The 27753-nt window shown below is 66.3% G+C and overlaps 1 protein-coding gene across 2 annotated transcripts in view; it reads left to right on the forward strand.

Annotated features, from left to right (window-relative positions):
* SHISAL1 (shisa like 1) overlaps positions 1-27753 on the forward strand; it is a 41618-nt gene that overhangs the window by 4532 nt on the left and 9333 nt on the right. For both annotated transcript variants that reach the window (XM_045575089.1, XM_036420246.2), the window contains exons 2-4: positions 14933-15028; positions 17017-17230; positions 20590-20907. In XM_045575089.1, the coding sequence (XP_045431045.1) occupies positions 14965-15028; positions 17017-17230; positions 20590-20907 (596 nt within the window). In that variant the 5' untranslated portion in view covers positions 14933-14964. The remainder of the gene's footprint in view (positions 1-14932; positions 15029-17016; positions 17231-20589; positions 20908-27753) is intronic.

Below are 27753 nucleotides of genomic sequence, written 5' to 3' on the forward strand. Positions count from 1 at the left end.
CTCGGGCTGTGTGAGGACTGAGGAGGCGCCCGCCTCTGACCAGCCCCCCTCCCTCTTCTCCTCCGTCATGGCTGTGACCGGTTGGGAACGTGGGGGCTCCTGACTTCGCGGCTCGGCAAAGCACTTCCCACTGGGCCTGGGTTTCCCGTGGGGCAGCGCGGGCCGTGAGTTGTGGTGGGAAGTGTTCAGTGTGGGAGTCACAGCTTATAGGTGGGGGGTGGGGAGATGGGGACCCTGGTGTGTGAGGCCTGTGCATTGTGCTGTGATGTGGGGCCCGGAAGCTTGTCTGCCCGCCCAGGGACGGATGGGGACACTGAGGCCCAGCGCGCGGTGCCCTGCTCACCGTCATGGTGCAGAAGGCTTCCCGGCCGGCCAGGGAGCTCACTGAGGGGTGCAGACCCCCGGGCACTGAGCTCACTGAGGGGTGCGGACCCCGTGGGCACTGAGCTCACTGAGGGGTGCGGACCCCGTGGGCACTGAGTTCACTGAGGGGTGCAGACTGGCGGGCACTGAGCTCACTGAGGGGTGCGGACTGACAGGCACTGAGCTCACTGAGGGGTGCGGACCCCCGGGCACTGAGCTCACTGAGGGTGCGGACCCCGCGGGCACTGAGCTCACTGAGGGGTGCGGACCCCGCGGGCACTGAGCTCACTGAGGGGTGCGGACCCCATGGGCACTGAGCTCACTGAGGGTGCAGACCTCACGGGCACTGAGCTCACTGAGGGTGCGGACCCCGTGGGCACTGAGCTCACTGAGGGGTGCGGACCCCGTGGGCACTGAGCTCACTGAGGGTGCAGACCCGGCGGGCACTGAGCTCACTGAGGGGTGCGGACCCCGTGGGCACTGAGCTCACTGAGGGTGCAGACCCGGCGGGCACTGAGCTCACTGAGGGGTGCGGACCCCGTGGGCACTGAGCTCACTGAGGGGTGCGGACCCCGTGGGCACTGAGCTCACTGAGGGTGCAGACCCGGCGGGCACTGAGCTCACTGAGGGTGCGGACCCCGTGGGCACTGAGCTCACTGAGGGGTGCAGACCCGGCGGGCACTGAGCTCACTGAGGGGTGCGGACCCTGCGGGCACTGAGCTCACTGAGGGGTGCAGACCCCCGGGCACTGAGTTCACTGAGGGGTGCGGACCCCGCGGGCACTGAGCTCACTGAGGGGTGCGGACCCCATGGGCACTGAGCTCACTGAGGGGTGTGGACCTCACGGGCACTGAGCTCACTGAGGGGTGCGGACCCCGCGGGCACTGAGCTCACTGAGGGGTGCAGACCGACAGGCACTGAGCTCACTGAGGGGTGCGGACCCCGTGGGCACTGAGCTCACTGAGGGTGCAGACCTCACGGGCACTGAGCTCACTGAGGGGTGCGGACCCCGTGGGCACTGAGCTCACTGAGGGGTGCAGACCCGGCGGGCACTGAGCTCACTGAGGGGTGCGGACCCTGCGGGCACTGAGCTCACTGAGGGGTGCGGACCCCGTGGGCACTGAGCTCACTGAGGGTGCAGACCTGGCGGGCACTGAGCTCACTGAGGGTGCCGACCTGGCGGGCACTGAGCTCACTGAGGGGTGCGGACCCCGCGGGCACTGCCTGTCTGGAGCTCCAGAGGCGGCTGCGGGGAGCGGGGAGGGGCGCACACGCCTTGGGCCGTGGAATTTGCACAAAAGGGCTCCTTCCAGAACCAGAACCAGAGCCATCCCCGCCGGCCAAGCGGAGAAGCAGAAGCCAGACAGATGCCAATGCCTCCCTTCCCAGACCTCCCCACTCAGACATGAATGGGGCGGCCGCCGGCCTGTTTCCATAGCCTGCCCCCCCTTAACCACTCCTCCGCCCCCTCCACCTTCCCTCCTCCCCCTCGGCCCCCCCCCCCTCGCACGCCGGGTGCACAGGACCCCTGCCGCCCATCTGTCCGCACTCACAGCCGCCTCCGCAGAAGCACGCAGTCGCCTTCCAAAAATTAGCGCATAACGCACGGGTTTCCCAAATCACACCCGTTTAACACCGAGCTCAGCTCTGGAAGCTCCCACAGAGCCTGGGGGGGGGGGGGACCACAAATCTTTTTGGTTCACACTTCCCTGGGAAATGAGACAAACCCTGATCTTCTAAAGCCCAGCTGCACGATCTGATTATCCTTCCGGGCCAGCCTGGGAGGTGCCCGTGGAGGGGGGACAGGGGGGCAGGAGGGGGGGCGGGAGGGACGGGAGCCCCGGCTCCTGGGCTGTGGATGGGCGTCGGGAAACTGGGCCGGGAAAGTTTGCCTCCTGCGCCAGGCCCGGAGCACCAGAGCTCCGAGCAGCATAACGGGCTGGAAACAAAGTGCTGCTCGCAGATATTGGCACAAATTAAGAATGAAGGCGGGTTCTGTCCAGAACCCAGCGTGAGCATCTCCTCCGGCTCCCGGAGCCGGTCACAGATTCCTGCTTCCACTCTGGGCTCCTGCCCTTTGCTGGAGCATCTTCCGTGCTCAGCCGGGTTTACAGCCACCGAAATGGCCTCTGGCTCTCATCCTCACTCCGAGCACCCACCCTGTGCCGGCCACCTGCTGGGCCCAGGGGACCGGAGGTCATAAGAACAGGGCCCTGCCCTGGAGGTGGGGGTGAGGGTGCGTGGGCTCTGCAATGTGTTTGTTCTGGGCAGGAGAACACGGGAAAACCAGACCTCTGTGAGGCCTCACCTGGCCTGAGTGGTCAGGGAGGGCTTCCTGGAGGAGGCAGCTTCCAGCTTGGATAGGTGTGTGCCGGGCAGAGGCAGAGGACATTTCCAGAGCAGGAGCAGCCGGGAAAGTCTTGAAGTGGGGTTCAGACAGGCACGGCCCCCGAGGCATCTTTAGGTTTCAGTGTTTGGGGGTCCTTTCACATCCCTTCTCTTCCAGTCCCTCACGCCTTCCGGGTTGCTCTCCAGTCTCTCTCAGGAGAATGGACCCAGCGGGGGTGTCTGGGTCACAGCCAGACGGCTCTAATCCCAGGCTCTGAGCCTTGGGGTGGTGGCATTTGCGGTAAGCCATCATATGGAAATTCTAAAACAAACAAAGAGCCACAGACACTAATACCCAGATCTACACCGTTCCCTTTCTCCCTCCACCTGCGCCTCGCTCCTCCTCAGGCGCCCGCTCTGAGCTTCCGTCTCTGTGTCCAAAAATGGCGGTGGGGAGCCCCAGCATCGTCCCTGCGTCCCAGCGGCCGGCTGGCCCGGCCCGGGGTGTCAGCCTCAGCTCAGCGCCCAGCTGCTCAGGGGCACCCAGCCCCTCCTCCCCGGCTTGCTCCTGAAGGTCTCTGCGGTGGGATTTTCCAGGGAGCGGGGCGGGGATGGGGTGTTGGGACCGCCAGGCCTTGGGGAATGAGCTGGCCTCCGAGCGGAGGCCCATCGTCAGGGCAACGGGCCGAGCTGGAGGCGGGCCCTGGCACAGTCCCCGAGAGCAGCCTGGAATCCCCAAGGCTGTGCTCAGGGCTCCACCTGGGAAAGTCTCCGCCGGCTCCTCCCTCTGAGACCTGGGAAGTCACAGCCTGAGCCTCAGTTTCCTCCCCTCCAGAGCCGGTTACTGCGGGGCCAGGTGAGATCCACTTGCCGGAGGTGCTGGTTAGCACTCTGCCACTGCGGACGGGAACATCGCTTCCTCTGCTGCCAGCACTCCCGCCCGCCCCTCCATGAGGCCGCCGGGCAGGAGCCGGGCTGGCCACCCTGAACCCCGGAGCCGGGGCCTCCACCCCGTGGCTGTTGATTGAATGGGAAGTGAATCAAGCAGGCCCAGCCGTCAGACTGCGTGGTGCCTGCCCAGCGCCATGGCAACCACAGAGCTGTGACAGGAGGCAGCTCCAGCCGGCCGCCTGGCCTCGCACCCAGCCCGCCGCCCACCTGTGGCCCGTGCCGGCTGCTTGTCTCACTCTCTCAGCTCCGGTCCTCGTGTGCACACAGGGCTGGCCGTGCTGATCTACAGTGACTCATTACAAAGGTGGTGGTGAGGGTCAGAGTGAGGAGTGGGCATTCCGGCTGGCAGTGATAACCATTGTTTATTCCCCCCACGTTCGGGGGGACCGTGGGGGTTTAAGTCCCCGTCTCCCACCACTGGTAGCTGTGTTCCCCAGGGCAAATCACAGCCCTCTCTGAGCCTCAGCTTCTTTACTTACAAATGGGGATAGCGCCCCCTCACGGTTTTTTTCGGGAGCTAGATGAGTTGTTGCAGGGCGGTGCTTGGTGCAGACTGGCACGTAGTAGGTGCGCAGTAAGTGTTGCTGTTGGGATGATCACTGCTGCTGCAGGCGTGGCTGGCACCCAGGGCACCCAGGGCACCCCGAAGGTGCCTCATTCCTGGCTGAGCTCTGTAGCCAGCCCCTCGCCCAGGTCTTTGGACTTGTCTGCAAATGGAGGGTTAGATGGATGAACGAGCAGATGGAGGGCTAGCAGGGTGGATGGGTGGATGGGTGGATGGGTAGATGGATAGGTGGATGGATAGTGGGTGGATGAGTAGCTGGATACATGGGTGGATGGATGGATGGATGTGTGGACGGATGGATGGGTGGATGGGTGGGTGGATGGGGGGGTGGATGGATGGATGGATGGGTGGATGGGGGGGTGGATGGATGGATGGATGGATGGGTAGATGAATGGATGGGTGGATGGATGGGTGGGTGGATACATGGGTGGATGGGTGGGTGGATGGATGGATGGATGGGTAGATGAATGGATGGGTGGATGGATGGGTGGGTGGATACATGGGTGGATGGGTGGGTGGATGGATGGATGGATGGGTAGATGAATGGATGGGTGGATGGATGGGTGGGTGGATACATGGGTGGATGAGTGGGTGGATGGATGGGTGGATGGGTGGGTGGATGGATGAATGGATGGATGGGTAGATGAATGTATGGGTGGATGTATGGGTGGATGGGTGGATGGGTGGGTGGATGGATGGGTGGATGGGTAGATGGGTGGGTGGATGGATGGGTGGATGGGTGGGTGGATGGATGGATGGATGGGTAGATGAATGTATGGGTGGATGTATGGGTGGATGGGTGGATGGGTGGATGGATGGATGGGTGGATGGGGGGGTGGATGGATGGATGGGTAGATGAATGGATGGGTGGATGGGTGGGTGGATACATGGGTGGATGGATGGATGTGTGGACGGATGGATGGTAGATGGATGGGTGGGTAGGTGAATGAATGAATGTTGGCTGTGAAGAAACATCAGAAGTCTCAGATCAGGGCAGCGCAGGCGGGGCAATAGCCTGGGCACAGGTTTCCTTTGAGGGATGAGCAGTGAGGAGTGAGTCTTGTGCCGGATACGCTCTCTTCTCTGCAGGAACAGGTGCTGTCCCCACTTCAGGGAGGAGATGGGCCTGAGTCTGGGGGCCCGGCCACCTGCTGGCTGGGAAGGTTGGCTCTGGAGCTTCCTCTTCGGTGTGTCTGACCCTCAGTCCCACCGGACCCTGGAGGTGCTCCCTTCCCCTGGGGCCGCCATGATGCGCAAAGACAATGCGTCGGAGCAGCCTCTGTGATCTGTAAGGTGCAGTGGTTCCCCCTTACCTGCAGTGTCACTTTCTGCGGTCTGTTCCGGCGGTCAGCCAGCCTGGAGTACTAAACAGAAAATTCCAGAAATAAACCATTTATAAATTTTAAAAAACTGTGTGCCTTCTGGCCCCCAAGGCCTGCCTTGGCGAGCACTCGGTCTGCAGGAAGAATGGGCACCGCTGCCTTCTCTGCCCTGGGCGTGAGTCCTGCTGAAGGGAGGGAGCAGGGGTGGGCTCTGACAGGACGGGGAGCAGTCCTGCCTGCGGTGAGGTGGGGGGGGCATCACAGAGGCCTTTCCAGGGGGGGCGGCACCAGGGAGGTGGAGGGTGAATTACCAGGTCGATGAGCAAGGGTGGGTGACACGGAGGCAGAGGAGCCAGGCACACCAGCCGGAGGAGGGAGCGTGGGCACTGAGCCCGGCTGCCTTGGGGCACTGTGGGACGCTGAGCGGTGAGGCTGCAGCAGTCGGCATTGGGCCATCCCTGAGGACCCGCGGAAGTCAAGGAGCTTGAACTTGACTCTGTAGACCAAGGGTAGCAGGTACGTGGCGTAAGTGCCACCACTGGCGTTTGCCCTGTCCAGAGCAGACGTCACTCATCAATCCCTCACCGCACCGAGTCAGGATGTACTTGGCCCACCTGCCCCACGCAGCCCCAAGCAGCCGATCCTGCAGGTGCCGGAGATGACCCGCTGGCCCTGCTGCCGTGGTCCCCGGGATCACGATGGTCCCCCTGGCTGAGTGGCTCAGCCGGGCACGCAGATCACTGTCCTGGGGGACAGGAGCACCTCGGCCTGCAGGTGCTGGAGGCCAGGACGCCGGGTCCTTCGGCGGACACGAAGCCTGCTCTTCGGGGAAGGTCCGGGGGGTCTGAGCATGAGCAAGCCTGGGAGTGCAGACCCATGCCCCAGAGGCTCCTGCAGGCCCCCTGAGCCCCCAGGCCAGCGGTGAGCACAGGGCCCCCCGGCGGAGGGGCGGGCCCGGCAGGACTCGGGGAAGATTCGGAGATTTTCTCTGAAATCCAGACAATTGGACAATCTGTTTGGGATCGATTTAGAAGCAGTGAGGTGGAAAAAATAAAAAAGAAAGTGGTGTGAAAGCTATTTTCTCTCCCTCACAGCGGGGAAGAGGGACAAGCAGCGGTTCATGTGCAGACTGTCCGAGGCCGGGGCTGGGCCCCTCACCCTGCTGCTCCCTCACCACCGCCAGCCGCTCAGCCTCCACCCTCTGCTCGCTCCTCCTCCACGCCCAGCGCTAGGCTGGCAACCACGGGTCTGCGAGGGGCAACAGCCCCGGGGGGCATCAGCCTGCAGGGGCCTCGGACGGGGCGTGGCCACGATCAGAGCCCTGAGGGCGGGCGGTCCCTCCCATGCAGACAGAAGGGGAGGCAGGGAGGCCCGGCCTCTCCCTCAGCCCAGGGCACCTCCCGCCAAGGACAGACACACCTGTCTGTCTGGTTCAGGCTGTGCCCCAGGGTCTAGAGTTGGGCCTGGCATGTAGTAGGTGCTCATTAAAAGTTTCCTGCCTGAACCGTGGAGGGAAGACTGAGAGGAGGGGTGGGGGGGTGCAGGGAGGAAACGGAGGCTCTGAATGGAGCCTTCTGCTCACGGTCCCACGTCTGCTAGTTGCTGAGGGGGGACTGGGACCCGATCTGCCACCCCGAGGCGGGGTGTCCCTCCCCAGCACACCTGTCCCGGGGCCTCCCACGAGCACGACCCCTCCTCCTGAGGCGGGTCCAGCCCACTCCTGACTCCACTCCTACGCTCCGATTCCCCCGACCTGAGCCAAATGCTCATTGTTTTAAAATAAGCATTTCAACGTTCAGCCCCTGAGCTGGGGGAGGGAGGGAGGGAGGCCCCGGTTTCGTCTGATCCCCGCCACCCACGTGAGCTGGGCCTGCACCCCACGCCATGGAGAGGCTCCGAGAGGCCGTCACAGGTCCGGGTCACAGGGCAGCTGCGGCCCCGCCCCGGCCGGCCTGCACGCGGCCCCAGTCCAGCCCGGCTGTGGTCCTCTGCACCCCCACCCCCACCCCCACCCCCGGTGAGCGCTCTGTAGCGTTACCTTCCTCCCCAGGAAACCGAGCCAGCATCCCCCCAGCGCACTGATTGGGCGGAAGCACTGTCACCTCCATGCCAGCCTTCGCTGTAAAGCCAGCCGTTTCTCCCCACTGCAAGCGGCGTCCGTTTTAGAAAGCTGGAGGCTGGTGCGGAGGGTTAAGGGGTCAGAGCCACGAGGACTGAGGTGGGAGGGCTGGTCCTCCCGGTGCCCGGCTCTCCCCTGAGTGACAGCGCCTCGGCCTGCGGGCGGGCTTCCCTCTGCAGCTGCACGCTGTGACCCCGCCATGCTGGGAGACAGGCATGAGGACCAGGGTGCCTCCGAGGGGCGTGCCTGGCGCGTCTCCCCCTCACCCACCCAGCAGCCCCCCCTCACTCTGCTCGGAGCCTGGCACCGGGCGGCCCTGCAGCGGGAGGCAGCCAAGCCAAACGGGGGCTGTGGGCTGAGCGTGGCTGGGAAGTTCAGTGAGGGGTGCGACAGACTTGGAGTGCCAGCGCCTCAGAGTGGAGAGGAGCAGGAGGAGGCTGTGGTGTGTGCAGGTCTGGGCCCCGCGAGCTGGTGGGGTGAGTGAGGGTTTGCAGGTGCTTACTTCCTACCCCCCCCCCCCCCCGTTTCCCCTCCCCCCCCCGTTTCCCCTGCCCCCCGTTTCCCCCGCCCCCCGTTTCCCCTGCCCCCCGTTTCCCCCGTCCCCCTTTTCCCCTGTCCCCCGTTTCCCCTGTCCCCCGTTTCCCCTGCCCCCTGTTTCCCCTGTCCCCCGTTTCCCCTGCCCCCCGTTTCCCCTGCCCCCCGTTTCCCCCGCCCCCGTTTCCCCTGCCCCCCGTTTCCCCTGCCGTCTGGCCACAGCCGCCGGAGCCCTGCTAACTCCGGGGCTGGCACTGTGGCGAGTGGCCGCCCCACGGACAGCTGGCACGGTTCAGGCGCGTGTCCGGCCGGCCTGGCTCTCGGCAGTTGCTGGCTCACCTCCCACTCAGCGGCTTCGGTGTCAGCAGCAGAGAGTGTGGGTGGGAGGCTCGTTAACCCAGAAGTGGAGCCGGGTCTGAGGGCCCAGGCCGCGGGGGGAGCCCGGCAGGGAGGGGTGGGGCGGGGGGAGCCCGGCAGGGAGGGGTGGGGCGGGGGGAGCCCGGCAGGGAGGGGTGGGGCGGGGGGAGCCCGGCAGGGAGGGTGGGGCGGGGGGAGCCCGGCAGGGAGGGTGGGGCGGGGGGAGCCCGGCAGGGAGGGGTGGGGCGGGGTGAGCCCGGCAGGGAGGCGTGGGGCGGGGTGGACAGCCTGTGGCCTGTTTGGAGCTGACGGCCTGAGGGCAGCTCCCTCCGGCACAGCTGACAAGCCTCTCCCCGGCAGTGGTGGCCAGCTCCGGGCTGGTGCCTGGTTTGCTAGAACTCGGCTGGCTCCCCCCTGCTCCCCCCCTCCGCGCCCAGCCCCCATCAGACCAGGAGGACCTGCAGGCCTGCTGGCACCCCAGAACCTGCATGTGGGTTTGGGGGGGTCTGTTCAGCCCACAGAGGGTGAGGCCCCTGACCCAGTGCCACCAGCCGCACAGCCCGTGTGGAATGAATGAGTGAATGGAGGAAGGCCTCCATCTCCTCCCTGATCGGCCAGCACCCCTCCCGGTGGGCGGTCATCCCCGGTTACAGGTTCCCCTGGGAGAGGGTCCGGGCCAGGGTCCCCCCCAGGGGGGCCGGAGCAGAGGTCCGAGTGAGCGAGGGCGGGGCCGGGAGGGGCCCGGCTGTGGGCATCTTTGCTGTCCGCTGTCGGAGGCGGCCATCCCTCACGGTGTGTCCGGAGAAGATGACACTGGGGTCCAGGCGGCTTTTCCCCCGGTGCAGCCAGGCAGCCAGGAGACACAGTGAGGCCAGGGCAGCTGAGCTGCCGAGGGCGGTGCCGGTCTCGGCTGAGCCCTCCCTTCACCGGGGGGCGGGGTAGGGGGTGGTTGGGGGGAGGGGAGGCCGGCCAGGGCAGGAGCCCATGGACCTCATCAGGCTGGGGCTTTCCAGCTCAGCTTCCTTCGAGTGTGCCCCGGGCAGGCCCCTCCTCTCCCTGGGCCTCGGTGTTCTCATCTGTGAAGTGGGTGGATGGCAGTGCCCACCTCCGAGATTTAAGGAAGTCATGGACGCAGAGGACTTCCTGGAGCCGAGCTGGGGAGCCATGGGAACCAGCCGGCGCCACGGGGCTGGGTCCCGGTGGCCGGTGCTGCTCTCGGCCTGTGACGGTCCCCGGCGCGCGCTCGGCCGCTGCGGCACAGTGACACCGTCCTCTCCCGGCCGCGCTCCCTCCGGCGGGCACGGGGGTCGGGAGGACACGCTGTGCCCTTGCTCCCGCGGGGAAGTGCTCCCTGCCGGACGCCATGTTCGGAGGGGGTTTTACCGCCCGCAGGTGGACGTGGTCCTGGAACAGACGCCCCCGGCTCCGGACGAGGTTGGCGCCGCCGGGAATGGGGGATGCCCTGTGCGCCCACACGCGTGTGCATGTGCGCTGCTGGGCATGGACACGCTCGGCAGCCATGGAGATGGGGTACAGGCGCGGGGCACATGGTCTGAGTCCTGGCTCTGCCCTCCCCCCTCCTGCGCCTGAGGAGGCGGCAGGGCAGCTGCTGGCAGGAGCCAGGGGGCTCTGCTCACACCCCTGCCCAGGCGGGTGCTCAGCCCCGGGCTGCTGTCTCCCTTGCCCGCTGGCACCCGCTGCCCGGAGGCCTGTGGGTGAGGCCCGGGCCCTGCTGTGCAGGGACTCGCTCACCGTGTGTTCTAGTGCCAATGAGGAGGATGGGAAGGCAGGGGCAGGGCCAGGATCACATGGAGGGGGCTCGGAGTGGGCACACTGGGGCCACCGGCGCTTCTCGCTGCAGGCGGGCGGTCAGAAAGTTGGCACTGGGTCCCCTGGCGCTTGGACGGCGGGTGAGGTTTGGGCAGAGATGGCGGGCACTCACCATCGGCGTTGGGAGCACCCACTGCGTGCCGCCGGTCCCCAGGCACTGTGTGCGCCCGCCATTCGATTGTCACGGTGAATCGAACACTGTTCTTGTCCCTTCCCAGGCCTAGGACCCTGAGGAGCTGCCCCGGCCCACAGGGGCGGGCACACAGGGGGCGCTCGGACCTGGTGGACAGGGTGGCCCAGGCCCAGGCCCAGCCTCCAGGCAGGGCTGCCCTCCACTCGTCCCGGCAAGAGGTGACGCGTTTGGCCAGCCCCGAGGGAGGCGCGGGGGCCGAGGGGTGGGTGGACGCGAAGATCTCCAGGCTTCAGGGCAGGGCCCCGAGGCAGGCCTGGGTGTCCACGGCACCCTCCCCGCACACAGTGGCCCTGCCCCCCACCCCTACCCTGCCTCTCCTGCCTCCCCTCCCCCCACCCCACCCCCCGCCTCCCCAGGTTCCCCTCCCGCCCCCCGCCCCCCTGCGGATCATCGCAGGCCTGCGTTCCTGCTGGGATTTAGTTCATCTTCCCGGCTCCGGCTCCCTTCCTGTGTCCTCCACCCTCTCCTCTCGGCCTCGCCAAATTCCACGTTTAAAAATAACCTCGAACACGGGAGCGGTCCCGGCTGACCGGGCAGAGGCAGAGATGATGGCGGGTGCCATCGGAGCTCGGAGAGCCGCCCATCCGGAATGTTCCCCGCTGTCGGAGTGACTGGGGGCCGGTCCCCGGTTTGCAGAGACAGTGAAGCTGGAGGTCAGTCTGACCTGTCCGTGCTGTGCTTCCCGGCCTCGCAGTGCGGAGGGCGGTGCGTTTGGAGGCGGGCGGCCTCCGGTCTGAGCAGCTGAGCGGCTGTGTGACCTCGGCCAAGTCACTGCACCTCTCTGAGCCCAACCCAGAGACTGCCCACCCCGGCCTTGGTCCAGCAGCCCCAGGAGGGCCAGAGCCTGAGCCGACGGGACAGACAGCCTGTCCTGGTGGGGACACCTGTGCCGAGCAGAACCCGCACACCCGCCCGCCCGCAGGGTCGCCGCCCACAGGCCCCTCCGGCGGACGGAGCAGGGCGTGGGGGCCACCGCGTGGTGGTGGGCGCTTGTGCCCAGTGCCCTCGGGCAGTAGCCCCATCTCGTCCACAGCCCGTGGTCAGCGAGCAGATGCGGAGAGAATCAGTGAAGGGACAGTGAGTTAACACGTTGGTGACAGAGGAGGTGGAAGAGGCCTCAGTGGAGATGCTCTCCTTACAGCGGAGGGAATCCGGGCAGTCTTCCCGGAGGAGGTGGCATGGAGCTGCCTCAGAGTGACCGCCTCCCCCATCCATGCAGGGCCTGCGGGGGGGGGCGGGGCAGGAGACGGGCGGGCACGTGGCAGAAGCGGCCTCCACTCCCGCCGGCTCTCAGGTTTGAGCCTCAGGCCACAGCTGGGGCAGCCCCCCAACAGGGCCAGGGGGACCAAGGCCTCCCCTCTAGAAGGGGCAGCAGTGGGGGGGCATCTCTGAGGACCCCCCTCCCCCGCAGTGCCTGTCCAGGGCGGGGCCCCAGGCTCCGGTGGAAATCGTCCTAAGCGCCTCCTAAGGCTTTAATCTCCTCCTGAGCCTGAGGGCGGCTGGGAGGACACCAGCTCCAGCAATTCGGCAGCTTACAGCCGCGGGCAGAGCGGGCTCCGGGGGGCAGCGGGCAGAGTGGAGAGGAGAGGAGAGGAGAGGAGGGGAGGGGAGGGGAGGGGAGGGGAGAGGCCTGTGGACACAGACAGCAGAGGAACGCCCCAAACCCCCGCCCGGGAGTCCTCATCACCGCCACTGCTCACTGCCCCTGCCACTGCCCACTGCCCCTGCCCGTGCTGCTGGTGAGGAGACCAAGAGCCTGAGAGCAGGCAGGGCCGAGGCTGTGCTCCTGCCCTTGGCCCTGAGGCTGGGCCGGTCTCCTTGCGGAGGCCCTCGCTCCGGGCTGCCCTTGGCTCCCGGCTCTGCTCCAGGACCCGCACGGCCTGCCTGGCTGGCGTCCCTGTGCTCCCTGCCGGCGGCCAGGTTTGGGAGTGAGGACAAGCCGGCTCACTGGCGGCCCTGCAGCCAGAGGGGCCGCTCCGGGGCAGCGTGGCGCCTCTCAGCTCCTCTCCCAGCGCTGACCTCACCGGGGCCCCCAGGGGCTGGAGGTGGCACCGGCACCAGCACCAGGATGGAGGGCAGGGGCCCACGGGAACCCGCTGAGCGGACGGGCAGCCTGGCCAGGGGCCTCAGGGTCCCCACGCAGGCGGTGCGGCCGGCTCTCACCTCACACCCTGCGCCCAGGGAGCGGGAGCACCCCGCCCCCGGGCTGCCGGGCCGCGCTCACAGCAGACTGAGCTCCCCCAGGCCAGGCTGATCTCCCCGAGATCGCCCCCCGCAGGCCAGGCTGCTCAGGGCTGCTCCTGTGGAGCCCGCCAGCGGCTGTCCAGCCGCTCCCAGCCTCGGGGGGCGGGGGGCGATCTCGGGGTTTGCTCCGCCTCCACCTCCTCCTGGTCCTGCGCCCTCTCCCTGAGGCCCCGGCATGCTGGGCGGGGCCATCCTCTCAGTCTGACCTCATCGGAATCACACCTGCCTCAGCCGGGTTCCCAACGAGGCCCATTCTGAGCGCCTGGCCTTAGGGCTTCCCCACACGATTCATATGCCATAAGGCCCCGAGTCCAGCAGGAGGAGGTGCTGTATTCACCCCTCCTGCCTCTGCACCCCTCCCTCCCACCCCACTGGCTGCACTGCCTCTGCGGCTCCACCTCAGGGCCTTTGCACTGGCTGCACCTGGCCCCAGTGCGCCTCCTGAGAGCCACACCGCGGTCCTGGCCTCACTCCTGTCTGCTGGGCTGTCTCCTCCCAGTGAGGCCACCCCGACCTCCCTAACAGTCCGCGTCCGTTCTCTACACACTCACACACTCACACTCACACACACACTCTCTCTAACACACACACACTAACTCACACTCACATACACCCATACACACACTCACACACATACTCACACAGACACACACACACACTCATACTCACACACACACTCTAACACAGAGACACACTAACACACACTAACTCACACTCACCTACACCCATATACACACTCACACACACACTCACACACACACTCACACACTCACACTCACACACACACTCTCTCTAACACACACACATACTAACTCACACTCACATACACCCATACACACACTCACACACTCACACAGACACACACTCACACACACACTCTCTCTAACACACACACACTAACACACACTAACTCACACTCACATACACCCATACACACACTCACACACACACTCACACAGACACACACACACTCTAACACACACACACTCACACACACACACATACACCCATACACACACATACACCCATACACACACTCACACACACACACACACATACACCCATACACACACTCTCACACACACACACACACTCACACACACACACACATACACCCATACACACACATACACCCATACACACACTCACACACACACAGACACACACATACACCCATACACACACTCTCACACACACACACACACACTCACACCCACACACACATACACACACTCTCACACACACACACACTCACACTCACACACACCCCTTGCTTTATCGCCCTCCTGGCCTTTTCATGGCGACACGATGCACACAACATGCTATTTTCCACGTCCGCCCGCTCAGTGCACAGCTCAGGGGCAGCGAGCACCTTGGCTTTGTTCCGCCGCCTCCACTGCCATCGTCTCTAGAACTTTCTCACCTTCCCCACAGAAGCTGCTCCTTAAGCACCAACCCCATTCCTCCTCCCCCCCAGCCCCCGAGACCGCCGCCGGCTCTGTGCACTCGCCTGCTCCGGGCCTCCCGTCCGTGGACGCCCACACACGTGTCCCCGCGAAGGCCCACCCGCTCGGCGGGTCCTCGAGGTTCACCCGTGGCACCGACAGCACTGCCTTCCTCTCGGGGCTGCAGCCTGGTCCGTGGCTCCTCCATCCACCCGTCCACGGCCACGTGGGCTGTCTGCCCCGTTGGGCTCCGTCTGCTCCCGGGGTGTGCCCTCTGGGTGTTTGACGTGTCTCCGCCTCGGAGCTGTCCGGCCTCCGTAGGCCGCGGCTGTGTCCCTGACGCCAGACGCGCACTGTGGCCGGGTCATGAGTATCACGGCTCGAGGACGGCAGGCCAGGGTGTGCACACCGGAGGGGCGGGCGGTCCTCCGTCCCCGAGTCCGCCCGCCCCTCCGCCCCGCACCCGCCCTGCCCGTGGCCTCCCGCCCCGCCCCGCCCCCCACGTTCCCTCCGCCACCTGAGCCGGCCTCTGATTAAGTCCCCTCCTGCTGAGAAGAGGAGGTGACAGCGGACGGCGGGGGAGCCGTTCATTCCAGAGAGGAAATTGGATGGCGCGTCTCCGTCCTCCCCACCCCGCCGCCCGCCGCCCGCCGCCCACACCGCCTCCCCCTCTCCCCGCAGGCAGCTCCGGACGGCCCCATGCCAGCCAAACGATGACCAGTTGTGGCCAGCGGTCCCTGAACGTGCTCACCGTCCTCTCGCTGCTGGTCTCGGCAGGTAGCGCCCGGGGGAGACATGGGGAGACGTGGGGGGCAGAGTCCCTTCTGAGGCCACGGCCAGCCCAGCCCGGCCAGGATTCCGGGTGCTGACCGGGGTGCCCACTGCCCCCCCATCTCCGGGAGGAGCTGCTGCGCTGCACACACCTGCCTGGCACAGGGCTGCCGGCGGCTGGGAGGGGCCTCATTGGTTCTCTCCCGCCTCCCCCTGCAGGCCAAGGCCAGGGGATGAGTGGGCACCCCATTGGGCAGAGAGGACACTGAGGCTGGGGGAGGGCGGGGCAGGCCCCTGAACCCTGGCAGCGTGACCCTGGGCCCCACCCCGGGGCCCGGCTCCTGGGTTGCAGGTGGGCTCTGCCCTGTGTCCAAGATGGGCAAGGGCCGGGCCCTCGGCTTCCAGAGCAGAGTGCTGGCCCCGAGGCACCCTGACTCACAGCAAGGCTGGCCCCACGCCGCCCGACTGAGGCCCGACCTGAGCCAGCCCCCCCTCTTGTCTCTCCCTCCCTCTCTGTCTCTGTCTCTGTCTCTGTCTGTCTGTCTGTCTCTCTCTTGCCATCTGTCTGTTTCTCTCTATGTCACTCTCCCTGTGTGTTTCTCCCTCTTTCTCCCTTCCCCTCTCTGTCTCTCTCTCTGTCTCTGTCTCGGTCCCCTATACCCCTGCTCACCCCCTAGGCCAGGGCTCCCCAGCCCCAGCCCATCAGTCAGCATCTCCTCCGGCTGCCCCCCCTCCCCCACCCCAGCCCAGCGCCCGGCTCAGGAGGCCGCCGAGGGGCCCCGAGCCGCTGTGCTGAGTCCTTAGAGCACATGTGTCAAACACAAGGCCCGCGGGCCAAATCCGTCCCGCCAGGCCTTGCAATGTGGCCCGCACCGCGCTGTCATCACTGCACTCCGCTGCGTTTCCATCACAATGACAGTTTATGACTGTTCAGTAAACCATTCGGCCTGCGATTTAGGCTGGATTTTAGATTTTGGCCCCTTCTCTGATTGAGTTCGACACCCCTACCTTAGAGGATGAGACTCTGAGCCCCGCTCTGTGCCTCGGTTCCCGCGTGGTGGGAGCCCACGGGGTTAAGAGAAGGTGCCCCCTCCTGAGCCCACCCAGGGTCCCCGCACCCCAGAACGGACAGAGGCTGAGAGGGGCCTGGAGCTCCCTGATCCTGAGACCTGGGACCCCTCCCACAGCGGCCCTGCCGTCTCCGCGGAGAGGGTGCTGAGTGGGGCGGGGCCCGGGCCTCACAAGGCCGCCAGGCGGCTCCCTGGGACCTGGCAGCGGGGGCCAGGGCTCTGGCCCCGGGGCCTGGAGAGATGTAGTCGCCAGGGGCCTCCTCAGCGCAGATCGGACCCAGCGGCCCTGCTGCAGAGACAAATGGAGCTGCCAGTGCTCCAGGGCCTCCCCACTGGTGTGTCTGTCCGGGCCTCCTCCCCGGTGACCTCCAGGGGCCCCGCTGGCAGCGGCCGTCCTGGGTGGGCAGCAGCGTGGGGCTGAGCAGGGCCCCTCCTAGGCCAGGGCAGCTGGCACTGGCGGGGAGGGGCACGGGGCAGCCCCGGGGACCGGAGCTTTCGTGGAGAGCCAGGGGGGCGGGGTGCCCTTTCTCCACAGGGGGCCGGTGCTTGCCCGCATGCTACTGCCCCTCAGCAGCCTGGGCCTTCGGCCGGTCCCCAGAGCAAGCTGCAGCAGGGATGGAGCGTGGAGGGGCTCAGGCAGGCAGGCCTGAGGGCTCCCCGCCACCTGCCCCGCCAGCTCAGGCCTCCGTTTCTGCATCAGGCCGGTAGAGGTGGATTCAGTGAGACAGCCGGTGAGTCCACAGCTAAGTGGCCTACTGTGTGCAGAGCGGCCAGAGAGGGTCCCAGGAGGCAGCAGCTGTCACCGCCCCGGGGAGGGAGCCGCAGTCGGGGGGCACAGTGTAAGCAGGGCTGTCGGGAAGGACAGAGGTGAGGCTGGCACTGGGCCCCCACGCCCGGCGCTCAGGCCTTGACCCTGTGTTCCAGTCTGGTCGGCGCACTTCCGGGTGTGCGAGCCGTACATGGACCACAAGGGCCACTACCACTTCGGCTTCCACTGCCCCCGGCTCTCGGACAACAAGACCTTCGTCCTGTGCTGCCACCACAACAACACGGTCTTCAAGTACTGCTGCAACGAGACCGAGTTCCAGGCGGTGATGCAGGCCAACCTCACGGCCAGCCCCGAGGGCTACGCACACAAGTAGGTGCCACGCCGGCCACGCCCCTGCGCGCGGCCTCCCCCGCCCCCTGGGCTGGTGTTGGGTGCCGGGGCCTGGAAGGGACCTGGGAGAGCTCGGGAGACCCGGTTCTGTCCTCTGAGCTTTAGCCTTTCCATCTGAGAAATGGGCACACAAGGCCTGCCTTTCCTGCCTGCTACAAAATTAAGTGAAGGAAGTTGGTGGAAGGCTTGTAGGCAAAAGCCCTTGGGCCCGGAATCCACAGACCCAGGTTCCTTTCTTCCTTCGTTATTTGTTCAACAAATACGATTGGTCTCTTGACCCAGAGATTAGGCTGACAGCCTCTGTCCGTAGGGTGATTAGGACAGGGCCCTGATGGAGGGGACCGTGATGGTGTAAAGAAAGGAGCTCCCAACCGAAACCGGTGTGGCTCAGTGGATAGAGCATCGGCCTGCGGACTGAAAGGTCCCAGGTTTGATTCCGGTCAAGGGCATGTACCTTGGTTGCGGGCACATCCCCAGTAGGGAGTGTGTAGGAGGCAGCTGATCGATGTTTCTCTCTCATCGATGTTTCTAACTCTCTGTCCCTCTCCCTTCCTCTCTGTAAAAAAATCAATAAAATATATTAAAAAAAAAAAAAGAAAAAGAAAAAGAAAGGAGCTCCCGCAGAGCAGCAGTGGGGAGATGACAGACATGGCGTGTCTTTCTCTCATTGTGAGTGACACTGAGCATCGTTTCACACGTTTGAGGGCCATCTGTGTTTCTTCCACTGTGAGCTAGCTGTTCATGTCCTTCCTCATTTCCTTATTGCATTTTTGGCCACCTTCTTATTTATTTAAAGGAATTCTTTATATGTGAAGGAGCTATGCATTACAAATATTTTCTCAATGAGCCTGAGTTTGTGATTTTTTTTCTCATGACTACTTTTTCATTGTTATGTAATCAAATTGTATCTAATTTTTTTCTGTGTATTTTTTTTTTATGTCTTCTGGGTTTTATGTTATACTGAGAAAGGCTTTCTGTACTGTGAGATTATTAAATTTTTTCTTTTTTACTTCTTTTATGTTTTAATTTTTTGACTTAAAATCTTTTTTTTTTCCTGTTTGTTTTGTTAATCCTCACCTGAAGATATTTTTTTCCATTGCTTTTCAGAGAGAGTGGAAGGGAGGGAGGGAGAGAGAGAGAGAGAGACATCAATATGAGAGAGACATGTTGACTTGTCGCCTCCGGCACACGCTCCAACTGGGAATTGAACCTGCAATGTAGGTAGGTACCCTGACTGGGAATTGAACTCACAACCTTTTGGTGTGCGGGCTGACACTCCAACCATCTGAGCCACCCAGCTGGGCCCATTAATGTGTTTTAAAGTCTTCTTGGTTTGCTTTCCATGAACTCTAGGATTAGCTTGTGTAGTAACCCTGACCCGGCCCCTCAGTGACCCGGGAGGAGGAGGCGAGGCGAGGAGAGGCTGAGGGACTGCCTGATGGAGGCAGCGGTCAGTGGTGAGCGGTCAGCGGTCAGCGGTCAGTGGGCCGGGAGCAGCCCCGGTCTGCAGGAGGCAGGTTTGAGCAGCAGAGGCCAAAGGTGGGGACCCCCACAGCAGCTGCCCTGGCCGCCTGGGGGAAGGCCGGGCATGAGGGGAGCAGCTGCGGCTCAGAGGGTGAGGACCTGCAGGTGCTGGCACCGCACACACGGCACACACCGCACACCGCAGAGCCGGGCTGGCCCCCGCTGCTCTGGCCTCAGCACTGCCTGTGAGCATGGGGAGGGGAGATGAGGGAGTACGGGGAGGGGGGACGGCGATGGCAGTAATGCCCCTCGCCGTCTGAGTGTTGAATGGGCTGAGGTGTGAGCCTTCAGGGCAGTGGCCACTGCGGCTCCTTCATCACTGTCACCGCTTCTTGGTCCGGAGGCTCCGGGCCCAGCAGGTCCAGCGCCCTCTGAACCCACCTCCCCCCGCCCCCTGCTTGGCGTCACAGACTCCCCTCTGCAGGGCATGTCTGCCCACAGCTGCTCCTGCCTCCCCTCCCGCTGCCTCACACCCCCCTCCGGGCTGCTGCCATGGGAACGCGGGGAAGCTGGTGCTGAGAGCAGCTCTGTGGGGGCCAGGGAGAGGGGAGAGGGCGCTGGGCAGAGCAGTGGTGTCAGCAGCAGCCCCCCTCTCTGCGGGACGTCCCCCCAGGACTCCGGCCCCCGCAGCACAGTCTGGAGCTGCCTGGTGACAAGGACCGAGTGAGGAGGGCACAGAGGGCAGTATGAAAGGCCGGTGCCAGGGCAGCCAGGACCAGGGACTGTTGCATGGGGCATGGGGCGCAGAGCGTGTGTGTGTGATGGGGGCTGGCCCAGGGTGGGTGCCTGGCTGAATCCCACCGCCTGTGGGGGTGTGCGGTGGCCCATGGGGGTGTGCGGTGGCCGGTGGGGGTGTGCGGTGGCCGGTGGGGGTGTGCGGTGGCCGGTGGGGGTGTGCGGTGGCCCATGGGGGTGTGCGGTGGCCGGTGGGGGTGTGCGGTGGCCGGTGGGGGTGTGCGGTGGCCGGTGAGGGTGTGCGGTGGCCGGTGGGGGTGTGCGGTGGCCGGTGAGGGTGTGCGGTGGCCGGTGGGGGTGTGCGGTGGCCGGTGGGGGTGTGCGGTGGCCGGTGAGGGTGTGCGGTGGCCGGTGGGGGTGTGCGGTGGCCGGTGGGGGTGTGCGGTGGCCGGTGGGGGTGTGCGGTGGCCGGTGGGGGTGTGCGGTGGCCGGTGGGGGTGTGCGGTGGCCGGTGGGGGTGTGCGGTGGCCGGTGGGGTGTGCGGTGGCCGGTGGGGGTGCCGAGGGCAGGGGACACGGCTCTGGACCTAGGGCCGGTTTGTCCTAAGACAGCAGACTCCCTGCACTTGCCCTGGGCCCGTACGATGGGGAGGAGCTGGCATCCCAGGAGGCGGGGAGCATGAGCAGAGGCCCTGGGTGGGCAGCAGGGGGCACCCACACAGACCGCTGGCAAGTCTGCGAGTGGCTCCCATGTGGGGGGGGGCAGAGGGTGAAGGCAGGGTGCACCCCATCCTGGGAGCCCACAATGCCAACGGAGAATTCCCGCCCAAAGGGAAATGGGACGGCTTCCCAGGTTCCCACGGTCTGGTCGAAGGCTTAACAGTGCCCCTCCCGCCCCCCACGAAGGACCTGGGGTGAGGGGCGCTGCTCCGGCTGGGACAGGCCTGGGGCAGAGGACCAGGATGTGGAGGAGGCAGACGGGCCGGTGGGGAGAGGAGGAGGAGGGTGGGCACAGGGAGAGGGAGCCAGACTCCGCACCCCCTCCTCTCCGGGACCCCGGAACAGCCCGGGCCCCGTCCTAAGCAGCCGCGCCGGTCCCCCGGCTGTGCTCCCCACTCAGCCGCTGTCCTCTCTCCGCAGCAACTACACGGCGCTGCTGGGCGTGTGGAGCTACGGCCTGTTCGTGCTGACGCTGCTGGTCCTGGACCTGCTCTACTACTCGGCCATGAACTACGACGTGTGCAAGGTGTACCTGGCGCGCTGGGGCGTGCACGGCCGCTGGATGAAGCCGGACCCGCGGCGCTGGGGGGGGCCCGCCCAGGGCGCCCGGCCGGGCCCGCCGGCCCCGCAGCCCGCGCCGCCCCCGGGCCCCCTGGCCCCCGCCCCCCCGGCCCAGCACGCGCCCCAGGGCGCCCCCCGCAGCCCGCTGCCGGTGGCCTTCCAGAGCTCCTCCGCCTGGTGAGTGCTGGCAGGGGCCGGCCGCCCATCACTCGGCGTTGACCCGTGGGCGCGGGGAGAGCCAGATCGCGTGTTTGCCTTGTCCACTGCCCGGTCCTCTGCCGAGAAAGACCGAGGGGGGGGGGGCCCGGGCGGGAGAGTCGGCTGGGGGGTGGGCGCGGGTGTGGGAGCTCAGCCTGGGGTTCATTGCGCTGAGCGCTGGTGAGCGCACTGCCGCTGAGCGTCAAACTGCGCGTGAGCTTCCTGGCGGCCAAGGCAAAAGGGGCAAGTGGGGGCTTTCCGACGTCTCACCCTCTGGCCGGAGGAAGGGGTCAGCCTGCGACCGGCCGGGCCATCTTTCCCGGAATGCAATGGGACAGTGAGCCTGTGGGGGTCCTGGGGCTTCCGTGGTGGGTGCGCTGAGTCACAGGGAGGCATCAGGCTGCGCAGGCAGCGGTGCAGTGACCCTGCAGGAGGGAAGGGAGCCAGCAGGAGGGGGGGGTCCCAGGGATCAGCTGTGTGCGGGGCTGCCGAGCAGTGTGCTCCCATCCATCACCTCTGCTGCGACTCCCGTGTCTGAGCAGCCCCCGTGGGTGGAGGCGGGGAGGCGCGAGTGGGGGAGGAGGGGCTGTCCCGGGCAGTGCAGAGCTGGAGGAGGGAGGAGATCTGTGCCTTTGGAGCAGAGAGCCACCGTGCAGCTGGCAGGAGCCCGGCTGGTGCAGGTGCCCCCGTTCAGGGCTGGGGTGAGGGGTGCCGCTCAGTGGGGGCTGAACGGCAGCCGGGGGCACAGTATCCCAGGACATCACCATGCTGAGCCCTGTTTGCAAGACTGAGGCGCAGCCCTGGCCGGCGTGGCTCGGGGGGTGGGGCGTTGGCCCGGGCACCGGAGGGTGCTGGTCTGAGTCCCCGTCAGGGCACAGGCTGGGGTGCGGGCTTGGTCCCCGGCTGGGAGCACACAGGAGGAACCATCGGTGTTTCTCTCCGCTCTCTTCCTAAAAACCAACAGCAGCGTGACAAACGTGGAGGTGCAGAACGGCACCGCAGTGGTCACTGCCAAGGCTTTAACTTTTCCAGGCAAACACCGACCCGGGTTCAAGTCCCGCTCTGCCCTTTACCAGCCCGAAACCTCAGCCGGCCCCGCCACCCCTCCCCTCCCAGTCCCTGCGCCCCGGCGTGTCCTCAGGGTGAGCGCGCAGAGTAGTGCTCAGGTCGCCGTGGCTGCGTCCTCACCGGGGAGCCACAGGCCGGCAGGACCGTGTGTTAAGTGGCTAACGGGCAGGACCTTTCCCATGAGGAGGGAGTAAATAATTAATAAGCGCAGCTAAATCAGCCGTGCTCATCGATCCGGTAATGGCCCCATCGGTCTCGCCGGAGACAAAGCCGCTGTGCTCAGCCAAGTCTGACAAATGTCCGTGAAGCCGGCCCCGGGGGCGGGGAGGGGGCGGGAGGACGCAGGCCCCCCCAGAGCACAGACAGGGAGAGGCTGCGGGCCCGGCTGGGAGGGGGCTCTGAAAGGCGGGCCTGGGGCGGCAGACACGCGGGGCTGCTGGGCACGGAGAGCGCGCCACCGGCTGACAGCCAGGCCAAGCCAAGGCGTGTGTGTGCGTGTGTGTGCGTGTGTGCGTGCGTGTGTGTGTGTGTGTGTGTGTGTGTGTGTGTGCGTGTGTGTGTGTGTGTGTGTGTGTGAGAGGCCAGGACGCTCTGCTGTGTCCCTTCCGGAGCCTCCGGGGGGCACTGCGCCCGGGTCCCCTCTCACTTTCCGCTCCAGCCTCTCTCTCTCTCCCCGCCCCATCCTGTCCTGCTCTGGGATGTGGGTGAGCCCGCGTCTCCGGCTCCTGGAGGCCTCCCACCCCCCACCCCACCCCGGCCCCCGTTTCCCTGCACACAGGGAGCAGGGCACAAGAAAAGACCACATGGCCCTTGAAAAAAGTCACGTGACCCTGCAGGTGTCATGTGGCCCAAGGAAGAACCAGGCCTCTGCCCTGCCCTCCTCCCCCTCCCCTGTGCCTCTGCGGGCGCCTGAGCTCCCCCAGCCCCTCTTCCAGGTGGAACACTGTGTCCCTTCCTCCGGGCAGTGCGCCAGTCCGGCTCTGCCCTCTGAGGGGGGCACCGCCAACAGGGAGGAAGTCTGGGAGGTAGCAACGTGCCCCCCAGAGCCCCCGTCAGAGCCTCCTCTCCCTCTGTCCCTGCCCCGAGGGCCACCTCCACCCACAGAGGCTGGGGCCCCGGGCACAGCGCCGGGGCCGAAGGAAGGACCGGGGTCCTGGCCGGTCCCTCCGTGCGAGAGCCTCGCCGGGACCGGGGCGCAGCTCCATCCGGTCACCCTCCTCAGGCGGCTCCAGCCCCGCCGGAGAGGGCCACGCGGGAAGCACACCCATCGGAATGTCCCCGGCACCCGATGTCCCCCCCCACTCTCTCTCTAAAAACCAATGGGGAATGCCCTCGGGGGAGGATTAACCTCAGAGAGGCAGGACAGTGACCCTCAGGTGGCCCCGGGCTGTGCTGGTGGCCATGCCCGCTCGGACCTCGGAGCGAGCGGAGACGCTGTGCAGGGACCGGGGCATCAGAGTCCACATCCCTCCAGTCCTTCCGCCCGGGGGTCCCGCAGCGCCTCACGCCGCCCCCCTCCGCCCCGGAGGTCCGGGGTTCCCAGGAGGGCCAGATGTGCCCAGAGAGGCCAGGGAGGCCCGGCGGCTGGCCCCAGCTCAGAGGTCCTGTTCGCTGGCCTTAACCATTCTCTCCCCGCCTCAGCCGCCTCCGCCCTCAGCCGTCCCCGAGCAGCAGCCCCGTTCCTTCCTCTGTGCCCAGTTCAGCACTGAGTGCCCGGCTCCTGAGGACACGGAGGGCGTGCAGGCCTGCCGGCTCCCTCCTTCACTCACAGCTGCCCATAAATCCGCACATAAATCTGTGTCCGGGCTTTTAATTCGCATCACGTCTGGTGAGCTTCCGCCTGACCGGCCGGTCCGTGGCCACCGCTGTGCTGGCTGCCATCCAGAGGTGATGGACGGCCATCGCCGGTGACCCAGGCCTCGCTCTGAGGCTCCTGCTCCCCGCCTGCCCTGGCCCCCCGTCCGCTCTCAGAGGCCTGCCGGCCTGGACAGGAGGGCGCTGGGTCCCCGCCCTGAACCCCCACCCCTGCCCAGGCCGGGCCACCCATGGCCCACCTCGCTCCCCCAGAAGCCGAGCGCCAGCCTGTGAGCCACGCGCGGCCTCGCCCTCTCTTTCCCCCAGGCAGGACGCGGAGGGGCAGGCCACGCCCGGGTTCAGCCCGCCCCCCGGGGCTCCAGCTGGAGGGCCTCCGGCCACAGGCGGCGGAGCCGACCCCTCACCGGGTGGGGCGGGGCTGGGGGCGGTCAGCTGTGCCCTCTGGCCTTGGGCCCTCTGGCCAGAAATCTCGGTGCCTGGCGAGGGTTTCCAGGGTGAGCCGGAGTTTCCGGAGCGGAGGACGGCAGCCTGGCTGAGCAGCTCAGGCTCCTCCTTCACCGGGGCCTGCCCGGGCGTCACGGGTCCGAGCGGCCTGCCCGCCAGCAATGGCCCGCGCCCACCCTGCCCCTCCCCTCGTGCCCGTGGTCTCCTCAGGGGGCGCACTGCCTGCTGGTGTGTGCTCTGCGGCCTGCGGTGCGCTCCGCTGGGCACCCAGAGCCGGGCTGGTCTGTCTGCTCCTCAGCACCCCCGCCCCCAGCAGGGGGAGCAGGCGCTCAGTGAGCGCGTGTGGAGGGCTGTGTCCTGGCCGGCCCGGGCCTGGCGCGTGTCCGCTTTAGGTTAGCTGCCCCCCCCCACACCGTCCCCCCCCACCCCTCCGCTCTCCTCCCCTCCCCCAGGGAAGTGTTTACACAGCTGCGGGTTTGCAGGGACACCGAGTGCGGCCACAGCATCTGTCCGCGTGGATGGGCGTCCTCAGTGGATCGCTGCCCGGGATATTGGTCCCCGTGGGGGTTATCGGTGCCCAGTGGGGGGTTATCGGTCCCCGGTGGGGGGTTAGTGGTCCCTGGTGGGGGATATTGGTGCCCAGTGGGGATTAGTGAGTCACAGGCCGGGCAGTCCTAGGGCTCTCTATGTCAGCTGGGGCACTCACCCGCAGCCTGCCTCAGCCCCGCCCTGGACCGGCTCCTCTGCCGGGCCCACCTCTCCTTTCCTCCGGTAATCACCGCCTCCTCTCCGGGCGCTGCCCGTTTATCTCCCCGGCCCCTACGACAGGCGGGAAGCAGTCATTTCCGCAAAGCCGCGCTGCTTCCCACGCCGTCCCCGTTCCTCTCGGCTGCGCGCCCCCCGCCGCCTCCTTAATGCGATTTTAATGGGCTTTCCATCACGTCTCCTTCCCAGAGAACCCCTGCGTGCTTCACGCCACCGTGTCCGAGGTTTAAGAGTTACTCAGCGTTCCCGAACGCCGTGCAAACAGAGCCAGGAGCGTGTGCAAGGGGTGTGTGTGCGGGAGGGGGGGGGGGGGACACGGCTCGCCCCGGCCCCTCAGAGCTGCCGGCTACGTTTGCAGGAATTGGGGGGGCTCCTGTTAAACAGCCACCGACGAAAATGGGATGATCCAAACGTCCAATTAAATGAACTGTATTAACACACACAGTAATAGGAACTCTCCCCTCCTGACTGTTTTTGCCACATTTGCTACCATCTCTGCCCCTGAGGGTTGACAAGTATCGCATGCAGACAGGGAGAACCTGGGTCGGTGGCTACCCGCACCTCCTCCCAACCCCGAGTCCGGTGCCATCCACTGGCAGGATTTACACCATAGGAATGGGCAGCAGCTGCTACATATTAGGGCTTGCCTCCCGCTGGCGAGCTGGTGTCCAATGTTTGCCGCCACCCACTGTCCTTTCCTGTGCCTGCGCTCACATATCCAGCCCCCTGAGTGGCCAGCCTGTGGAGAAGCGCCCGTGCTTTATGCCCCTGTGAGAGAGGAGCCAGTGTTCCCGGGACACCCACCGGCAGGCAGGGGCCATGGTAGCCGGGGCCGTGGGCAAGGTGATTCTGGAAGGAAAGGTGGTCCTCTGTGCAGCTCCTGGTCCTTCCGAGCAGAGACCAGGGGAGACAGACAGAGTGGTCTGCCTCCTGCCGCAGCCCTGCCCTGGGCCACGCACACGACTCGGCGCCGGCCACCGCCAGCTCCAGCGAGCTTCTCCTCAGAGCCCGTCCGGTGAGGAGGCGCGGAGGCTGCCAGTGCGCTTTCCTCGCCAGGCTCTTAGCGAGGAGCCGCTCAGCGTGTGGTAAACGCTGAGGATAAAAGACAGGAAACATCAATGCGTCCGCCATGGGCGAGTGGCTAGACCTCAGAGAAGGCGCTGGCAACGTCGCTTCGAAGATGCACCTCCAGGATCAGCCAGACTGAGCGTGGCCTCCACCCGCCTTCCCGCCCGGGCGCCACTGGATCCGGGCTGGGGGGAGAGGGGGCCGGGCCAGGGCCCTGGGTCCCGCCAGCCTGACCCTCAGGCCTGTGACCGCGGGCGCGTCCTTCGCTCCTCTGAAGCCCGTTAGCTCGTCTGTGCTGGGCGGGGAGAGATCAGGAGGATGGGGTGTAGGGGCTGGCGCACAGTAGGGGCTCCGCCACGTGGCACCCCTCTTCCAGGGACACGCCGCCATCCCGCACCTGCCCAGCAGCCCTGGTGGGAACCTCACTGGGATTTCCAGCCTGGTGCCGCGGCCGGCTCAGCGCGGACGCCGGCTCGCCCAGCACGGAGGGGCCTGTTTCCAGAAGCCGGAGACTCTGGCTCGTGAACTCCTGGGGAAAGGCCGCTCCTGGCTGCCATTTGACAGGGGATCGGGGAAAGCGGGGTCGCCGTGAGGGCGGTCGCGGGGGGCCTGGCTGTTCTGTCCCCGGAGCCGTCAGCTCAGACGCACGAGGCCGCTGGCCGCGGAGGCGCCGCGGGCGGGAGGCCCCCCTCGTGGTCGGGGCGGACGCAGACTCTTCTTCCATTGCTCCCCTGCCGCTGGGCTCGGCCGCGGCGGCTGAAGCATCTGCTTCTAAGAATAGACGCTTGTTGTGCTGCGAATGCTTCCCACGTGGCTCCGGCTCCTGCGGGGCGACGGGAGCCAGCGCCTGCCGCCGAGAGGACCCGCCGCCCAGCGCCCGGGATGGCCCGTTCCCGAGGCGCCCAGAGGTGCGGGGGGGGGGGGGGGCTCCCGGGCTCCGTCATGCCCGGCGCTGGGCGCTGTGGCCCGTGTGTGGAACCGTAAGGGCTCAGCGCTCCCTGGCCGGCCACCAGGCTCCATGCCGCCCCGCTGTGTGTCCCTGGGCAAGCCGCTGCCCTCTCTGAGCTGGACACGGGTGGGAGCACCATCCTGCAGGGGGATCACGAGGATGGAGCCTGAGACCGAGCCCAGCACCCTCTCACGGGAACCCCGCTTCCCAGTCTGTCCGTCTGTCCGTGGGGAAGGGTGCCTGGCCAGTGCTTCTCTCGCCCAGTCTGTTTGCCGAGGGCTGAGGTCCCAGCTCCTCCGGCCCTGGGAGGAGGCGGAGGCCTTGCGGGGCCCCGGGGGTGAAGCTGGAGGCTGTGGGGGGAGGAGGGGGAGGTCATGGAGGAAGTGATCGGGGGGCGGAAGAGGCAGGCCTGCAGAGGGACGGAGGGATGTGGGGTGAAGGGTGCGCCATCGGGAGACAGGCGAGCTGCCACAGGCTGCGGGGGCTGGAGGAGAGGGGGCAGGGCCCGGCAGAGCATGGTGGGTCACTGCCACCAGCGGGGGGGCGTGTTGGGCGGTGGCACAGGGAGGGGTGTTTCCTGAGGGCTGGGAGGCCCGGGGGAGGGGCATGGAGAGGCGCAGAGGGACAGGTGCGTGCCGGACGGGCAGAGGGAGCCAAGGAGGGGGGTGGACCTGGGACACAGTGCCCATGGTGGACGGCCTCCTTCCGTCCATGGT

Source organism: Pipistrellus kuhlii, unplaced genomic scaffold (assembly GCF_014108245.1).
Source record: "Pipistrellus kuhlii isolate mPipKuh1 unplaced genomic scaffold, mPipKuh1.p scaffold_m20_p_64, whole genome shotgun sequence".
NCBI lineage: Eukaryota > Metazoa > Chordata > Mammalia > Chiroptera > Vespertilionidae > Pipistrellus > Pipistrellus kuhlii.